The 19,659-nt window shown below is 52.1% G+C and overlaps 1 protein-coding gene across 1 annotated transcript in view; it reads left to right on the top strand.

The window, feature by feature from the left end:
• The first annotated feature begins 10,832 nt into the window (after positions 1–10,832).
• The window catches only part of KCNB1 (potassium voltage-gated channel subfamily B member 1), a 191,823-nt gene continuing 182,996 nt past the window's right edge, over positions 10,833–19,659 (top strand). The window contains exon 1 of the mRNA XM_038750663.1: positions 10,833–11,399. Coding sequence (XP_038606591.1) covers positions 10,833–11,399 — 567 coding nt within the window. The remainder of the gene's footprint in view (positions 11,400–19,659) is intronic.

Raw genomic sequence — 19,659 nt, 5'->3', positions numbered from 1 at the left:
GAACCCCAAAGTGACTTTGCCTTACAAGAAGCAGCGTGGCTCAGTGGAAAGAGCACGGGCTTTGGAGTCAGGGGTCACGGGTTCAAATTTCTGCTCTGCCAATTGTCAGCTGGGTGACTTTGGGCATGTCACTTCACTTCTCCGTGCCTCAGTTACCTCATCTGTAAAATGAGGATGAAGACCGTGAGCCCCCCATGGGACAACCTGATCTCCTTGTAACCTCCCCAGTGCTCAGAACAGTGCTTTGCACACAGTAAGCGCTTAATAAATAATAATAATAAATAGGGGAGGGTCCTTCAGGTGCCGGCTTAGAGTTCTTCCAGCAAATAGTTTGCAACAGGGAGAGGCCAGGAGGAAGGTTGTAGCGTCTCCATCTTTGGAGAATTTAAAGGAGCCAGTAGGCAGCGGTCTGTCTGGGATGATCTGAATTTAGGCCTCTCAGGGGGCGGGGGATGGATGAGACGAACGCTTCCAATCCCTTCTGGTTTCCTGGGCTTCAAGGGCAGGGCACCGCAGCACAAAGCAGCCATGTGGCCAGAAGAGCAGCCCCAGTGACCCTGGCCAGGCCTTTCTAGATCTGGATTGTGAGTGGGTAAATCCTAGGGCCACCCACTTTCATTCCTTGTTTCTTTGTTTGCTCCGTTTTCCAGAAAGATGGGTCAGGAGGGATCCTGAATTGCTCTGCACTAGATTGTAACAGAGAGAAGCGGAGAGCGGGTGAACTATTTTGGTGTTGGTCCCCCCTCCTCGACTGTCAGCTCCAAGAAGGCTGGCATCACGTCTGTTAACTCTTTGATTCTCTCCCAAGCACGCAGTACAATGCCCTGCACACAGTGTTGTCTTAGGCCGTCGAGTCGTCTCCGATCCAAAGCCACGCCATGGACACATGTCTCCCAGAAAGCCCCACCTCCACCTGCAATCACTCTGGTAGGTGTATCCATAGAGTTTTCTTGGTAAAAATATTTTCTTGGTAAAAATATGGAACTGGCTTTCCATTGCCTCCTTCCATTTAGTAAACTGGAGTCTCTGCTCTCAACTCTCTCCGTGCCGCTGCTGCCCAGTCCAGGGGAGCTTTGACTTGTAGCAATCAATCAATCAATTGTATTTATTGAGCGCTAACTGTGTGCAGAGCACTGTACTAAGCTCTTGGGAAGTACAAGTTGGCAACATATAGAGACAGTCCCTACCCGACAGTGGGCTCACAGTCTAAAAGGTTGCCTTCCACTCACTAGCCACTGCCCAAGCTAGGAATGGAATAGGTAGGCCTCTGCTTGCCTCTCCCTCCCAGAGTCGAGACTGGTAAAGGACTGGGATCACTCCAGGTGCCATCCTGAGAGGGACTGCATACAGTAGGTGCTCAATAAATATTATCGATCGATTGATGCCAGATTACCTTTCCCCTGCCTGGAATTCCCTCCTCCCTCAAATCTACCTGGCCAGATCACTCGCTGTGGGCAGGGAATTCATTCATTCATTCATTCAACCGTATTTATTGAGCACTTATTGTGTGCAGAGCACTGGACTAAGCGCTTGGGAAGTACAAGTTGGCAACGTATAGAGATGGTCCCTACCCAACAGCGAGCTGAGGGAATGTGACTACCAGCTCTGTTATACTGTATTCTCCCCAACAGTGCAGTGCTGTGCACACAGGAAGCACTCAATAATATGATTGATTTTTTAATGGCATTTATTAAGTACTTACTATGTGCAAAGCACTGTTAAAAACCTTCTTGAAATCCCACCTCCTCCAGGAGACATTCCCCAAATAATCCAAACCTCCCATGGTCCAGACCATCCCATTGAACATCCTCAGCACCTGTGTATTTATCAGTTAATAAATAATAATAATAATAATAATGGTATTTGTTAAGCACTTACTATGTGCAAAGCACTGTTCTAAGCGCTAGGGAGGTTACATGGTGATCATGTTGTCCCACGGGGGGCTCACAGTTTTAATCCCCATTTTACAGATGAGGTAACTGAGGCACGGAGAAGTTAAGTGACTTGCCCAAAGTCACACAGCTGACAATTGGCAGAGCCAGGATTTGAACCTATGACCTCTGACTCCAAAGCCCAGGCTCTTTCCACTGAGCCACACTAGTTAATGATTTCATTTATTTATTTTTCATTTTTGCTCACTTTTTGCTCTCTCCAGTTCTATGTCTCTTCACTGGTTCCCGCTTTACCCCTTTCGGGTCTTCTTGGGATCCTCATTAGATTGTAAACTCCTCCAGGACAGGGTTAGTGAACCCGAAGTGTCTCGGATAGGGCTCTGGCTTCTCAGTAATGATGAATCAATGAAATTAGAGATAGTGCATCATATTTTTAATCCCAATAAAGTCTCAGATGGAAGAGCAACAAAAGATTTGTTTCTCCAATCAATGACATTTATTGAGCATTCACCATGTAAAGAGCACTGTACTAAGAGCCTGAGAGAGTATTTGTTTCCTGCCCACAAGGAGTTTACTGTCTAAAGGGGGGAGACAGATATTAACAGAAATAAATAAATTATGGATATCTTCCAATGTCTTGCCTTCTGAGTGAGAGCAGGAAGGGCCCTTCTGAATTGGGGTAGAAGTAGATTTATTTTTCAGATGTGTCACTTTCCAATACTGGGCCGCAAACTGAAATTCTCAGACCTCGAGAGGGGAATTATGAAAGAGGAAAAGACAGTAATAACCACCAAGAAAAATGGCAAGATAGGAAGGTGAATTGAATCTTGCCACAGCTTATACCACCGAGGAGGCTGGGACTCTGGATATGATTAGGTTGGGTGGGGATGGCGGAACTGTTTCTGCTTCCTACATGTAAGCCCAAGTACTTGCTCAAAACGGTGAGTGTGTGTGTGTGTGTGAGAGAGAGAGAGAGAGAGAGAGAAAGAGATGGAGAGAGCGAGAGCTATGCACATAGGCAGTGTCGTCTAATACAGTGAGCATGAGTCTGAGCAACAGATGTTCTGGGTTCTGATCTTAGTTCTGCCCTTGATCTGCTGTCTGGCCTTAGCCAAGTCACTTAGCTTGATGTGGGCAGGGAATGTGACTCCCAACTCTGTTAGAGTGTATTCTCCCAAATACAGTGCTCTGCGCACAGTAAGCGTATAATAAATTTGATTGATCAATTAACGTCTCTGGGCTCCAGTTGCCCCTGTCTAGTGAGGGGAATAGCACCTGCCTCTCTTCACTTCACAGGGACTCCTCCTCTAGACCGTAAGCCCGTTGTGGGTAGGGAATATGTCTGTTTATTGTTATATTGAACTCTCCCAAGTGCCTAAGTGCTCAATAAGTACGATTGACTGACAGGGATGGCACAAGAACCAAAGTAATGAGAAGGTGCCTTGGAGGAAATCAAAGCACTAAATAAATCCAAGATGTTCATACTAGTCTAGGCTCAAGAAGAAATGAGTGAGGCTTGGAAAGGAAATAAATAATTTCCATAGAATAAAAAAGGACCCCTAGTCTGAGTCCTTATCCCAGAAATTTACACACAACCAAGCCCGACGTGGCAGCTGAGGGGAGACATTACGTAGGGGAGGGAAATGGTTTCACACAAAGAGATGATTTAGGAACCATTCTGCTCCGGCTGGACTCTAATAAAAAGTTGAGTTTTAAAGAAGGGAATTATTTCAGACTGGGTTACCAGCGAGGTCTCCAGAGGCCTCCTCAGACCCGACAGTATAATCAGAATCCCATTGCAGGTCTCCAGACTATAGTGCTAAACAGTTCCGCCATTCCCACCCAACCTAATCATATAGACTATATATAAGGTTTACAGGAGTAAACCTTCTCACCTTTCATAGTTCCTCCATCATAACCACGTTTTTGGGCAGAAGGACACACCGTCCTGAGTTCTTTATCCAGGAAAAGGACTCACCACAACCCCAGTCATCCTCAAGTGTGGAAGAAGCAGTGGAGTCTAATGGCAAGAGCGTAGAAAAAGCTTTCCTCCCTTTCCCTTAGACTGTGAAGCCACTGAGGGACGGAGACGGAATGACTGCGTGATAATCTGCCCCAGCGCTTAAGAAGTACCAATCAATCAGTGGTATTTATTGAGCACTTGCTGCAGGACATTATATTAAGCATTTGGGAGAATACAAATATGATGGGTAGACATGATCCCTGCCCTTACCGAGCTTACAGACTAATGGGGAGAGAGTAAATAAATTACAGGTAAGGGAAACAATCAAGTATAAGGATATGATTGTAAGTGCTATGAGGGTGTGGTGAGTACTTAAGTGCTTAGTGGGTGGCACTAAGTGCAAGGGGGAAGCGGAAGGGAGGACAGTAGGATGAGGGGAATGAGAGTTTAGTCAGGGAAGACTTCCTGGAGGAGTTGGGATTTCAGTAGGACTTTGAAGATGGGGAGAGGGTGGTCTGTCAGACAAGTAGGGGGAGGGAGTTCCAGGAAGGAGGGAAAACATGAGTAAGGTGAGAGTGAGGGACAATGAGTAGGTTAGTAGTAGATGAGCGCATTTGTGAGCTGGGTTGTAGTGGGAGAGAGTTACTAGAGGGGCTTTAAGATAGTGAGGAGTTTGTTACTCTTATGCTGCAGCAGCAAGGCGGAATGGCTAGAGAAGCAGCGTGGCTCAGTGGAAAGAGCACGGGCTTTGGAGTCAGAGGTCATGGGTTCAAATCCCGGCTCCTCCCGTTGTCAGCTGTGTGACTTTAGGCGTCACTTAACTTCTCTGTGCCTCAGTTACCTCATCTGTAAAATGGGGATGAAGACTGTGAGCCCCCCGTGGGACAACCTGATCACCTTGTAACCTCCCCAGCACTTAGAACAGTGATTTGCACATAGTAAGCACTTAATAAATGCCATCATTATTATTATTATTATTATGAATGGCTAGAGCACAGGCCCTGGAGTCAGGAGGTCATGAGTTCTCATCCTGGCCCTGCCACTCGTCTGCTGTGTGATCTTGGGCAAGTCGCTTCCCTTCCCTGGGCCTCAGTTCCCTGATCCGTAAAATGGGGATTGAGACTGTGAGCCCCTTGTGGGACTGGGACCGCGTCCAACCCGATTGGCTTGTATCCACCCCAGCGCTTAGTCCGGTGTCTGGCACATAGTGAGCACGTAGTGAATACCATAATTCTTATTCATTCATTCCATCGTATTTATTGAGTGCTTATTATGCACAGAGCACTGTCCTAAGCGCTTGGAAAGTACAATTCAGCAACAAATAGAGACAATCCCTACCCAACAACAGGCTCACAGTCTAGAAGTGGGGGGGAACAGTCTAGAATTATTTGACCGTAGGGACCCTGGGAGGAGAGGGTGTAGCGAATGGGGAAGGGGATATTCCCAGCCCGGACAAGTTCCTGTGGGAGGATCCATAAGGCGCATAGGGATGGTGGAACCCTCACAGTGTAAGAGACAGCCTCCATTCCGGTTGTCCTCAGGCTCCTCCATATGTCTCCCCAGAAGTGCCCTGAGGTCTCTGATAATAATAATAATAATGATGGTATTTGTTAAGCACTTACTATGTGCCAAGCACTATTCTAAGCACTGGGGGGGGGGGGGGGGGATACAAGGTGATCAGGTTGTCCCACGTGGGGCTCCCAGTCTTCATCCCCATTTTACAGATGAGGGAACTGAGGTCCAGAGAAATGAAGTGACTTACCCAAAGTCACACAGCCGATAAGGGGCGGAGCCTGGAGTAGAACCCAGGACCTCTGAGTCACAAGCCCGGGCTCTTTCCACTGAGCCCCGCTGCTTCTCTTCCCCTTGGTGGAGAGATGGTATTTGTTAAGCGTTTACTATGTGCCTGGCACTGTACTAAGCACTGGGGTAGATACAGGCTAATAATAATAATAATAATATTTGTATTTGGTATTTGTTAAGCACTTACTATGTGCCAAGCACTGTTCTAAGTGCTGGGGTAGATACAAGGTAATCAGGTTGTCCCACGTGGGGCTCCCAGTCTTCATCCCCATTTTACGGATGAGGGAACTGAGACCCAAAGAAGGGGAGTGACTTGCCCAAAGTCACACAGCCGATAAGGGGAGGAGCCGGGATTAGAACCCACGACCCCTGAGTCCCAAGGCCGGGCTCTTTCCACTGAGCCCCGCTGCTTCTCTTCCCATTGGTGGAGAGATGGTATTTGTTAAGCGTTTACTATGTGCCTGGCACCATTCTAAGCACTGGGGGGATACAAGGTGATCAGGTTATCCCACGTGGGGCTCCCAGTCTTCATCCCCATTTTACAGATGAGGGAACTGAGGCCCAGAGAAGGGGAGTGACTCGCCCAAAGTCACACAACCGATGAGGGGTGGAGCCGGGATTAGGACCCACGACCTCTGAGGAGTCCCTCTTTCCACTGAGCCCCGCTGCTTCTCTTCCCCTTGGTGGGGAGAAGGGTGTTGGGGGTGGGGGGAGTCCCGGCGGGTGGGAGCGGGGCGGGCAGGGAGGGGTTAAGGCGGGCCGGCAGTGCGGCCCCTGGCCTGGAGGTGGCGCTGCGGGGCCTGTCTTTCCCGCCCTTAACGTCGAAGGCTCCCGGCCCAACGCGACTCCCACAATTGCAGGGAAAAGCTGGAGGTTCACACCGGACTTGTTGATCTCCAAGCAGGGCCGGCGGCCGCAGGATCCGAACTGGGACCCGCGGCGAGGCTGGGAGGAAGCCCCGCAGCCCCGCAGCCCCGGAGCCCCGCAGCCCGGCCCCCCCACCCCCGCGGGAGCTCCCCCATCGCGCTGCCCAGGGACGCCCCCCTCTCTCCCTTAACGCGGCCCGGGCTGCGCCGGAGGGAGGGGAGAGGAGGGGACCCCCCCCCCCGCACCCCAGCCCCGAGGGGGAGGGGGCCGGACGGCCGGGGCGATGACGGGGACCTGTCTTCTGCCGCCTGCCCAGGAGGTACGGAGGGATGGAGGGATGGAGGGATGGAGGGATGGAGGAGAGAGGGATGGGGGGATGGAGGAGGGAGGGATGGGGGATGGAGTGGTGGAGGGAATGAGGATGGGGGGATGGAGAGATGGAGGGAATGAGGATGGGGGGATGGAGAGATGGAGGGAGGGCGTCCCGGGGGAGGGGGCGCGGGAGGATAATGATAATAATTATAATAATTCATTCAATCGTATCTATTGAGCGCTTACTGTGTGCAGAGCACTGTTATAATGGTATTTGTTAGGCGCTTACTATGTGCCAAGCTCTGTTCTAAGCGCTGATCCTGGCCCTACCCCAGTTCGCCCCCCCCCCCCAACACACACACACACACACAACACCGCCCAGGACCGGCCTTTGGGGCGACCTGGCGCGGTGGCGGGCGCCGGGAGCCGGAGGTTGAGCCCGGGGCCACCTGCGGGGTTCAAGGAAATCCAGGGGAACCCCCCGGGGGAGGCGGGGAGGAGTCCCCTCCGCAGCGGCGGCGGCGGCAGAGGCGGCGGCGGCGGCGGCAGCAGCTCCCCGGATTTTTCCAGTGCGTGGCAGAGACGGGCCGGGGCCGGGGAGGGGGGTCAACAGCCCCCGGAATCCAGGTTCAAAAGCATCGGGAGGAGGGAGGGCGGAGAGAGAGGGAGAGAGGGAGAGAGCGGAGAGGAGGGGGAAGGGAGGGAGGAAAGGGAGGAGGAAGGATGGAAGGAAGAGAGAAGGAGGAAGAAAGGGTGGAAGGGAGGGAGGAAAAAGGGAGAGGTGGGATGGAAGGAAGGAAAGAAGGAAGGGGGAGAGAATGGAAGGAGAATGGAGGGAGAAAGGGGGGAGAAAAGGAGAGGTGGGATGGAAGGGGGAGAGAATGGAGAGAGAAACGGGGAGGAAAAGGAGAGGGGATGGAAGGAGAAAGGGAAGGAGGGAGGAAAAGGAGAGGTGGGATGGAAGGAGGAATGAAGGGAGGGAGAGAATGAAGGGAGAAAGGGAAGGAGGGAGGAAAAGGAGAGGTGGGATGGAAGGAAGGAAAGAAGGAAGGGAGGGAGGGAATGAAGGGAGAAAGGGAAGGAGGGAGGAAAAGGAGAGGTCGGATGGAAGGAAAGAAAGAAGGAAGGGAGGGAGAAAGAGAGAGGGGGGGGAGGGAAGCAAAGGGGGTCGAGGAGGCGAGAGGAGACTGGGTTTCCGGGGCCCACCCGCACTGCTTCCCTCGTTCCCGGAGGCCGCGGGCCTTGGGAGCCCCGGCCTGGGGGCGGGAGGGCCCGGGAGAAGGGGCCGGGGCCTGCCCCTCTCGCCCCGGGACCTTCTGGGGCTGATGTTGGGAGGGGGTGGTCACTCCGAGGGCCGGGGGTCCCCGGGGGGCAGAGGGGCAAGAGGGGCTGCCCCGGCTTCAGAGGCAGAGGGCAGAAAGGGGTCCTCCGCCTCCTCTTCCTCCTCCTCTTCTTCCTCCTCCTCCTCCTCTCTTTCTCTTCTTCTTCCTCCTCCTCCTCCTCCTCCTCCTCCTCCTCCGAGCAGAGGAGGGGGAGGAGAGTACCCCTTCTGCAGAGGAGCGCTGCCCCCCTCCCAATAAAAAGGCTGGCAGGGTTCCACACCAGCCCTCGAGGGGTGTGTGTGTGTTTGTGTGTGTGAGTGGGTGGGTGGGTGGGTGAAGGGGCAGGGGTTGGAGGGAAAAGAGTTATCCCCTCCTAGGCCAAAAGTGCTTACGTTAGGATCTGGGAATGCCGTCGCCAAAGTGTTCATTGTTCATCCCCTGACACTGTATCTTGCTAAAAGTGTTTCCCTTCCCGACTCTCTTTTTCCCCTCTCGCTACAACAACACCACCAACAACAATAATAATAATGGTCTTTGTTAAGTGCTTACTGTGGGCCAAGCTCTGCTGTAAGAGCTGGGGTAGTTACAAGGTCATCAGGTTGTCCCACGTGAGGCTCACAGCCTTCATCCCCATTTTCCAGATGAGGTCACTGAGGCCCAGAGAAGTGAAGTGGCTTGCCCAAAGTCACCCAGCTGATAAGCGGTAGCTCAGTGGAAAGAGCACGGGCTTTGGAGTTAGAGGTCGTGGGTTCAAATGCCGACTCCTCCACATGTCAGCTGTGTGACTTTGGGCAAGTCATTTCACTTCTCTGTGCCTCAGTGACCTCATCTGTAAAATGGGGATTAAGACTGTGAGCCCCATGTGGGACAACCTGATCACCTTGTAACCTCCCCAGCGTTTAGAACAGTGCTTTGCACATAGTAAGCGCTTAATAAATGCTATAAAAAAAGTGGCAGAGCCAGGATTAGAATCCATGCCCTCTGACTCCCAAGCGCGTGCTCTTTCCACTGAGCCACGCTGCTTCTCTCCCACTACTGGCCTGTGCCTTCACAGCTGCGTTTTCAATCCCTCGGTTGGGGACAGATTTAAGAGGCCTTTGAAAATCCCGGTTTTTCCGCCTGCAGCAGCAGCAGGATCCCCGAAGGCCCGGGGAAGGGCCGAGCGTCCGGGCCCGAAGCTTCAGCGGGCCGAGGGGTGGACAGCGCTCCGGGGGTCAGCACCAAGGCCGGGGAGAGCGCTGATAGCCCGCCGGCCAAGGCTAGGCCCGGACCTGGACAACCAGACCGGCCAAGCCGGACAGGGTCAGGGGTCAGAGGTCAGGAGTAGGGGCAGACCTTCAGGGCCAGGGAGAGCGCCTCGGGCCCGCTGCGGCTAGCCCGGGACCTGGAGAGCCAGCCCTGCCTCGCCTGTCGGGGGTCGGGGTCAGGGGTCAGAGGTCAGGAGTAAGGGCAGGCCTTCAGTGCCAGGGCCAGGGAGAGCGCCAACAGCCCGCGCGCCGCGGCTGGGCCGGGACTCGGAGAGCCAAAACTGCCTCGCCGGCCGAGGGTCATAGATGGGGTCGGGGGTCAGGTGTAGGGGCAGGCCTTCAGCGCCAGGGCCAGGAAGAGCCCCTCGAGCCCGGTGCGGCCAGGCTGGGACCAGGAGAGCCAGACCTGCCTCTCCTGTCAGGGGGCTGGGACGGGGTCAGGAGTCAGGGGTCAGAGGTCAGAGATCAGGGCAGGGATCGGGGCAGGGCTTCAGTGCCAGAGAGGGCACCTCGAGCCTGTAGCGGGTAGACTGGAACCTGGACAACCAGCTCTGCCTCTCCTGCCCGGGATAGGGGACGGGGTCAGGGGTCAGGACAGGGGTCATAGCTCAGGGTGGGGCGGAGCTTCAGCACCAGGGGCAGGGAGGGAGCCTCCAGCCCGCTGCGGGTAGGCCGGGACCTGGAAAGCCAGCCCTGCCTCGCCTGTCGGGGGTCGTGGCCAGGGTCAGGGGTCAGGGGTCGGAGCCGGGGCCTCAGCACCTGCGGGCCACACAGCGTCCCTGCTGCTCCTCCTCCGGGACCGGATTAATAATGACGATGGTATTGTCAAGCGCTTACTATGTGCCAGGCACTGTACTACTACTACTACTAATAATAATAACGATGGCATTTATTAAGCACTTACTATGTGCAAAGCACTGTTCTAAGCGCTGGGGAGGTTACAGGGTGATCACGCCATCCCAAGGTGGGGTGCTCACAGCCTGAATCCCCATTTTACAGATGGGTTAACTGAAGCGCAGAGAAGTGGAGTGACTTGCCCAAAGTCACACAGCTGACAATGGGCGGAGCCGGGATCTGAACCCATGACTTCCGACTCCAAAGCCCGGGCTCTTTCCACCGAGCCACGCTGCTTCTCTGCGCTGGAAGGCCGGGGGCTGGCCCGGCTTGACCTTGCGCTCGCCCTCTCTGTCTTGCAGCTGTCGGGATGGAGGTGAAGGAGACCCCCATGAAGAAGAGAAGGGGCCCGAGCCGTCGCTGAAGGAGACGACCCCTCCTCTCCTCTTCCCCCCCTCCCCCTCCCCGGGAGGGGGGGGCTGGCCGCAGCTCTCCCTGCCCCCCTCCCCCCCTCGGGGGGCCGGATTCCTGATTCCCTGGCCGCGTGGGGGAGGGGGGCGTTGGGGAAGGGGCGGCGGGGGCGACCCCAGCGATGCCGTCGGGGATGAGCAAGCATGGCTCTCGCTCCACCACCTCGCTGCCCCCGGAGCCCACGGACATCGTCCGGAGCAAGGCCTGCTCCAGGAGGGTCAAGCTGAACGTCGGGGGGCTGGCCCACGAGGTGCTCTGGAGGACCTTGGACCGCCTGCCCCGCACCCGGCTGGGCAAGCTCCGGGACTGCAACACCCACGACGCCCTGATGGACGTCTGCGACGACTACAACCTGAACGACAACGAGTACTTCTTCGACCGCCACCCCGGGGCCTTCACGTCCATCCTCAACTTCTACCGCACGGGCAAGCTGCACATGATGGAGGAAATGTGCGCCCTGTCCTTCAGCCAGGAGTTGGAGTACTGGGGCATCGACGAAATCTACCTGGAGTCCTGCTGCCAGGCCAGGTACCACCAGAAGAAGGAGCAGATGAACGAGGAGCTGAAACGGGAAGCCGAGACCCTGCGGGAGCGGGAGGGAGAGGAGTTTGACAACACCTGCTGCGCGGAGAAGAGGAAGAAACTGTGGGATCTCCTGGAGAAGCCCAACTCTTCCGTCGCTGCCAAGGTAAGCCCTCGTCTGCGGGGGTTGACGGGCGCTCGGCTGCTGTCTTTCGGCCTCCTTCCTCGTCGCCGGGGCAAATCGATCGGTGGTACCAAATGAACGGTGCTTGGCACCTAGTAAGCGCTTCACAAATACCATAATTATTGTTATTATTGAGCCCTAACTCTATGCAGAGCACCGTACTAGCGAAGCGGCGTGGCTTAGTGTCAAGAGCCCGGCCTTGGGAGTCAGAGGTTGTGGATTCTAATCCTGCCCATGCCACTTAGCAGCTGTGTGACTCTGGGCAAGTCACTTACCTTCTCTGTGCCTCAGTTACCTCACCTGTAAAATGGGGATTAAGACTGTGAGCCTCACGTGGGACAACCTGATAACCTTATATCTACCCCAGCGCTTAGAACAGTTAAGACAGTTTCCAGACTGTGAGCCCACTGTTGGGAGGGACCGTCTCTATATGTTGCCAACTTGTACTTCCCAAGCGCTTAGTACAGTGCTCTGCACACAGTAAGCGCTTAATAAATACGATTGATTGATTAAGTGCTCAACAAATGCCATCATTATTATTACTAAGCACTTGGGAGAGTCCAAAACAACAGAATTAGCCAGAAGTTTTCCTACCCATAACGAGCTTCCAGTCTAGAGCAAAGGAGAGTGTGGGGAGAGGAAAGTAATAATACTAATAATACTAATAATGGTATTTGTTAAGTGCTTACTATGTGCCAAGCACTGTACTAAGTGCTGGGATAGATACAAAATAACCAGGAGGTCCCACGTGGGACTCACAGTCTTAATCCCCTTTTACAGATGAGGTAACTGAGGCACAGAGAAGTGAAGTGGCTTGCCCAAGTCTCACAGCAGACGAGCGGCAGAGCCGGGATTAGAACCCATTCCACATGGGAGAGCCCAGATTCTCAGGAGTCGAGTCAGGGCTCAGGTATTTATTTATTTATTTTACTTGTACATATCTATTCTATTTTATTTTGTTAGTACGTTTGGTTTTGTTCTCCGTCTCCCCCTTTTAGACTGTGAGCCCACTGTTCGGTAAGGACTGTCTCTATATGTTGCCAACTTGTACTTCCCAAGGGCTTGGTACAGTGCTCTGCACACAGTAAGTGCTCAATAAATACGATTGATTGATTGATTGATTGCCAGTCTCCCAGAGGGGCTGGTGGAGACAGGTGAGTGGAGGGAAGCTAGCTGCGAGAGAGCGCAGTTGGCTCATTACTACCTCACACAGAAGTCTGACTCTCCCTAGGCTCATTGCTTCCCTCAGTCTCTCTCTCTCTCTCTCTCTCTTGGATAGGGGGGTGTTCCTATCCAAGAGACGGGAGGAGGACACATTGCTTTGCGTTAGCTGCCTTTAAGGCTGACCCTGACCTTTCAAGGTCCATACATAGGTCAAAGGGAAACTCCCGGGCTTGGATTGACTCCCTTTCACAGACCGTTTGCGCTTCTTCTCCTGCTCCAGGAGTCAGGTTGGGAAGGAATCTCATGGGGCTGGGAGATGGTTCGGGTCAGCTCGTGTCTGCTCCTGGGTTGTCAGCACGGCTGGGCAGTTTGGTGTCTGAGCCACTGGACGCGAACGGTCTTTGTTACAGGCCATGTCGTCGGGGGGGATTCGTCTTATCCGAGTAAGAGCGGCCTCTCTGTTGGCATTCCCGATGGAGATTTAGAGCTCTCCTTCCTTTTCCAGGTCATTATGTAGGTTTTTCAGAACCACTGTCCCAAAGCACACATTCAACAGAATATTCCTGCCAAACACTCTCCAGGAGGATGTTTTCTTGGGGTTTCAGGCCTCAGGATGGACCCTCAGATTTCAGGGTTCCTGGACTCCCAGTCTCTGCCCTTGGGGTTCCAGCTCCCTATTCCCAGTGGCCTATTTTCCCTTTCCTTTCTTTGAGCCAGTGGGCGGAGGAAGGAAAGAGAGGGCTTGGTAGCTACCTTCCCTTGGGGGGACTCTCAGTACTTAGCTCAGACTCCAGAGTGATGCTCGAGGGAAAACCAAGGGGAAGCAGCTGATTCTGTCAGGAAGGTTGAACAAGCCATCCTCCTTGGAGGGACGGGACGGGCTGTAGAAAAGCCTTTTTACTTCCAACGGCACAGGAGACGCGGGGCTGAGTCTGTTAATAATCTGATGAGGAGATTTTGGCATCATAGAGAAACCCTGAAGCCCGGGCTTTAAGCTCCACTGTCTGTGACACTGAATCAAAGTCCCTTAGAAGCGATGGATGTTTATGCTATATGATGGTAGAGGAACAGGGGTCGTGCCGGCCAAACAAATGCCTTTGATACTTCATACGTAGAAGAGGTTGCACACCGGTTTTCCTTTCTGAGGAAATTCTTGTCGTGAGGGCCACCCTCCCTGGAGAGAGGGACCAGATTTTTCAGGGCATCAGAGATGAAGCAGAGCCCCTGACCTGCTCTGGGGAGATGCAGTGAAGACTGAAGTTATTTTGGCTCAACTTGACTTTCCCACTTTCCCCTAGCGGCATCCTGAACTCAAGGGAACCGAGTCAGAGAACCAAAGCTTTTCAATCGTTCCTTCATCCTGTTGCTAGTTTATCAGAGATGCTTTGAGAGGGGGGCAGATGGGCTGGATGAGAAGCAGCGAGGTCTACTGGAAAGAGCCCCAGCCCGGGAGTCAGAGGATGTGGATTTTCATCCCAACTCTGCCACTTGTCTGCTTTGTGACTTTGGGCAAGTCATTTCACTTCTCTTGGCCTCAGTTCTCCTGTTCTCCCTTCTTTGACTGTAAACCCCATGTTGGGCAGGGACTGCGCCCAACCTAATTAACTTGTAACTACCCTGGCGGTTCAAACAGCGTTTGACAAATAGTACATAACAAATACTATAAAAAATATTTGGAGTACCTGAATGGACATCTCCTTCCTGCTAGACTGTAAGCTTCCGGTGGGCAGGGGATGTATCTGTTATATTGTACTCTCCCAAGCACTTAGTTCAGTGCTCTGTTCCCAGCAGGTGCTCCATAAATATAGTTAATTGATTGACTGATTGAAGACATGAGAACTGGAAGCGCTTAGTACACTGCTTTGTACACAGCAAGCACTCAATAAATACCAGCGAATGAATTGAATGAAAGGAAGCAGGCATCTAAGGCAGTGGAGCCCAACTTGCCGCCACCAGTTTGCCCCTTCTACTTCATTCATTCATACATTCATTCAATAGTATTTATTGAGCGCTTACTGTGTGCAGAGCACTGTACTAAACACTTGGGAAGTACAAGTTGGCAAAATATAGAGACGGTCCCTACCCAACAACAGGCTCACAGTCTAGAAAGGGGAGACACACAACAAAACAAAACATGGACAGGTGTCAAGTCATCAGAATAAATAGAAATAAAGATAGATGCACATCATTAACAACTTCCCCGATCCGGCCCAGGTGGACACAGGGGATCACCACCGGACACACGGACCCGCCACCTAGCCCCCGCCCAGCCGAGCAGCGGGATGCTCAAATAGGCCCTGAGAAGGGGAGGACGTGCAAGGAGCGAGGGGGTTAGAGAGAACATTGTATAGCAAAGCAGTTCAAGATGCTGCTTAGGTTTACATCAACTTTCTCCCCCCATTAAGAAAGCTGGCAGTGTTCGAAACAAACCTCCCAAGATCGGGGAGGGGGGAGTAGTCCCAGGGCAAGGCCACCAGGGCAAAAATGCGTCCACTGGGATCCGAGGACGCCATCGCCAAAAGGTTCATTTCCTCTCTTGCTAACATTGTGAGAGACGCTTTCACCACTGGCTCTCTTCCTTCTCTCTGCTACCTCTCGGCCTGCTTAAATGCACCGCACCAAGTGGCCTCTCCGTCAACGCAACTGATTCTACGGCTAGTCCTGGAATACTTTATAGTCATCTTCTCCAGCGAATAATAGCTCTTACAGATCACTTTAATTTCCAGAGTGTTTGCTATCTCATTTTATCCTCACCACATCCCTGCGGTGGATGGATAGTTTTCTCCAACTTTGCAGCTGGGGTAACTAATTCGGGATAGTTAAATGATTCACCCCAAGATCAGCACAGTTGGGATGATAATAATAATAATGGCATTTATTAAGCACTTACTATGTGCAAAGCACTGTTCTGAGCGCTGGGGAGGTTACAAGGTGATCCGGTTGACCCACAGTCAATCCCCATTTTACAGATGAGGTAACTGAGGCCCAGAGAAGTGAAGTGACTTGCCCAAAGTCACACAGCTGACAATTGGCAGAGCCGGGATTTGAACCCATGACCACTGACTCCAAAGCCCAGGCTCTTTCCACTGAGCCCTCAGTCTCCCGTCTCCCTCCTTGACCTTCTTTCCCCTCCTCCCACCTACCTAGGAGTTTAGATTTTTAGGTAGGTAGGATTCATGCTGGACCACATTCTGTCTTTGTTCTCTCTGGTTGGGAGGCCTCTGCAGTCAATTTTTCTTATTTTGTTTTATTTATTTTTATGGGATTTGTTAAGCGCTTACCATGTGTCAAACCCTGTTCTAAGTGCCGGGGTAGGTACAAGTTAATTAGGATGGACAGAGTCTAAGTAGGAGGGAGAACGGGTATTTCATCCCCATTTTATAGTGGAGGAAACCGAGGCACAGAGATGTTAATGAGTACCCGTGTCGCACAACAAGCAATTGGCAGAGCCGAGAATAGAACCCACGTCCACTGATTTCCGGGTCTGTGCTCTTTCCACTAGGCCATACTTCTTCTCAATATTGTCATGTAACCCTTCAGAAATTCTTGCCGTTTAAAGGTCTGAAACACCAGTCTTTCTTCTAATTCCTTTACTTTCTGAGCTGTTGTTCGACTGTGATTATGAAAAGTTCTTGTTTTCCCAAAGCTCTTTCGCCTTACCCATCGCATCTCATCATCATCATCAATCGTATTTATTGAGCGCTTACTATGTGCAGAGCACTGTACTAAGCACTTCTCATTATATATTCATCTCATCCTCACCACACCTCTGCGAGGAAGGGAGGTGCAAGAATGACTACCCCATTTTACAGATGGGGAAACGGAGGCCCAGAACGGTTAGGTCACTAGCCCAGACCGCAAACCAATGGCCGATCCGGGACTAGAAGTCAGACCCTCCGACTCACAACTCACAACTAGGCCGTTTCCACTAGATCCTACTGCCCCTCTGATGAGTTTCTATATTGACCAATGGTGAGGCTTAGTCAAGGATCTTAAAAATACCCTATTATATAACCTCCCCTGCATTTGCCTTGCCTGGCAGTATCGTCCTTCAATGTACTACAAGAATGAAATGAAATAATCCTGCCCTCTTAAACCCCAGTTGGCAGGACCTGATCAAATGATGCGTTTCAAGGTATCGCCTTACATTTCTACTGTTTTCTCAACAACTGTGAAACCGAGCCTAGCCATAATTACTCACTAGGCTGTATCTGATGGACGTCATCTTTGAAATAATGATGTTATGTTTGCCAATTTTCAGTCATCGTGGATCCTCTGGGTATTTGACCTGTTATCAAAGGAGCCTTAAAAATAGCTTCTAATGCTTCGCTAATTGCTTTGTTCTCATTTCCCTTCAGAACTCGAGGAGTTCTCTTACCTGGGTCCCTTTCAGTGACTTACCGTTCTCCCCGAGAGCCGCCTCAACGCTGTTTGTCGGGGGTGGTGGGGGTGGGAGCGGTCTAGCCAGACGCGCTACCCCCAGTTTTCTATCTGGCACAATTGCTGTTTACAGTCAGATCGTTCTCTCCTTCCTGGTAAAATATCAGCAACCGAAAAAAAAAATGTTTAACAAACCTTCTATTTCCTTATCACTTGTCGCTAATTCCCACTGTCTCTTTTAATGGATCAATTTTCTCGTTTATCTCCTGTCTGCTGTGAATATATGTGCGGATCCTTTTGTTGCTATTTGAAACATTCACTGTAATTTTATTCAGTATTTCCCTTCTGTTCCTGTGATTATCCTTTTAGTTCCTACATCTGCTTCTTTGTGTGGTTCTCATCCAATCTTCCTGACCATTGTATGAGTGTGGGTGTGATTGTGTGTGCCCGCACACGCGTGTGACCTTCTGTTGGCTCCCTCCCTATTTAACCCTCTTGGTCCTTTCTGCCCTTCCTTCTACCTGGGCTACGTAATAATAATAATGGTATTTGTTAAGCACTTACTATGTGCAAAGCACTGTTCTAAGCACCAGGGAGATACAAGGTGATCAGGTTGTCCCACGGGGGGATCCCAGTCTTAATCCCCATTTTACAGATGAGGGAACTGAGGCCCAGAGAACTGAAGTGACCTGCCCAAAGTCACACAGCTGACAATTGGCGGAGCTGGGATTTGAACCCATTACCTCCGACTCCAAAGCCCGGGCTCTTTCCACTGAGCCATGCTGCTACATAGGATAGAGCTCACATGTAGAGAACAATGGTTGTCCCTCTCCAATCAATCAATCAATCAATCGTATTTATTGAGCGCTTACTGTGTGCAGAGCACTGTACTAAGCGCTTGGGAAGTACAAGTTGGCAACACATAGAGACAGTCCAGCCCTGGGACGGTCAAGGTCTTCTTCAGAAATCCCCTCTCCTGGAGGCAGCTCTCTGAAGCCGCTCTTGGCATCCTTTAGACCCTCTAGGAATTCTCTCTGTCCTCAACCAGTAGGAACATCCTCCCCCTCTAGACTGTAAGCTCGTCGTGGGCAGGGAATGTGTCTGCTGTATTGTTGTACTCCTCCAAGTGCTTAGTACGGTGCTCTGCGCACGGTAAATGACCAGTAAATACGACTGACTGACAGACTGGTTTGTAAATCTAGCCCGAAAGCTGCTGCCATGACTTTGGGCAAGACCAGGCAACAAGCAACAGGGACTTTGGTTTGAAGGTCTACCCAACCCCGCTGCCGTGACCCCAGTTGGGAAAGACGCACAAGCCTAACTACGGCCTCAGCTTGACTCCATCGTCCACCCGGACTGACGGATGGATGTGGCCTGTCCTGGACTCCAAGGCGTTCTGGACAGAAGTGTCAAAAACCTGCTTCCCAACCAGTCTGTAATTAGTCATTACAGCTTTTTCACAGGCCCGAGTCCAGAATACCCTCTGGCTGTCGGGAGATTAACAGCTTCTGGAGGCTCTGCTTCCTTTGAAATATCCTCTCTGGGGGGGAGGTGTTGGAGTTATTCTCCTCCAGATGGATAATTGGGCAATTAAAGCATCCCAAGTTGGAATGCCTGGCTTTCTATTCCACAGCCCGCCCCATGTGACCCGATCAACTGTGCTTTCCCTCCCAGGCTGGGAGGTCTTCGGGCTGCCATTCTGAAGCGCTCGATTCCTCTTTCTCCTGAAGGGCATTTCCAAGCAGGGCCGTGTCAGGGAGGCCAAAATATGTTATTGATTTCAGTCTATTCTCTCACCTCTCTCTCCCCTTGGGGCCCCTGGCTGCTTTTGAAACTCTTTGGAAGAGCCCTTCCTCAGCTAGAGAAAATGCCTCCTTTCATTTCCCTGAGCTAGATTCCTCTTTCCACCTTTCCAGTAATGTCACCTTTGGTCTTGATCAGTGCTGTTTGGTTCCAGGATCCTTTTATCCATGTCCCAGGGAGGGAGAGAGAACAAGGGGTCTTCCTTAGTTATTTTGGAGCCCAATACCTAGCCCCGATCTGACCCATGCCCACGCCCCCGCTGTGGGCTGAGTGGAGTGGGGCTCAAGAGCCCGGGCCTGGGAATCAGAGTCCATGGGTTCTAACGCCGGCTCCACCACATGTCTGCTGTGTGACCTTGGGCAAGTCACTTCACTTCTCTGGGCCTCAGCTCCCTCATCTGTAAAATGAGGAATAAAACCTTGAGCCCTATGTGGGACAGGAACTGTTTCCAACCCGATTATCTTGTATCTACCCCATTCATTCATTCAATCATATGTATTCGTTCAGTCATATTTATTGAGCACTTACTGTGTGCAAAGCACACTACACTTCACTGTACTTCACTCTGCTGACTGGATTATCTTTGTGCAGAAACACTCTGGGCATGTTACTCCCCTCCTCAAAAATCTCCAATGGCTGCCTGTCAACCTACGAATCAAGCAAAAACTCCTCACTCTCGGCCTCAAGGCTGTCCATCCCCTCGCCCCCTCCTACCTCACCTCCCTTCTCTCCTTCTCCAGCCCAGCTGGCACCCTCCACTCCTCTGCCACTGTTAACCTCCTCACTGTGCCTCGTTCTCGCCTGTCCCACCGTCGACCCCCAGCCCACGTCCTTCCCCTGGCCTGGAATGCCCTCCTTCCTCACATCCACCAAACTAGCTCTCTTCCTCCCTTCA

Source organism: Tachyglossus aculeatus, chromosome 8 (genome assembly GCF_015852505.1).
Source record: "Tachyglossus aculeatus isolate mTacAcu1 chromosome 8, mTacAcu1.pri, whole genome shotgun sequence".
NCBI lineage: Eukaryota > Metazoa > Chordata > Mammalia > Monotremata > Tachyglossidae > Tachyglossus > Tachyglossus aculeatus.
The sequence above is the reverse complement of the archived record's forward strand: the minus strand, read 5'-3'. Positions and strand labels throughout refer to the sequence as shown.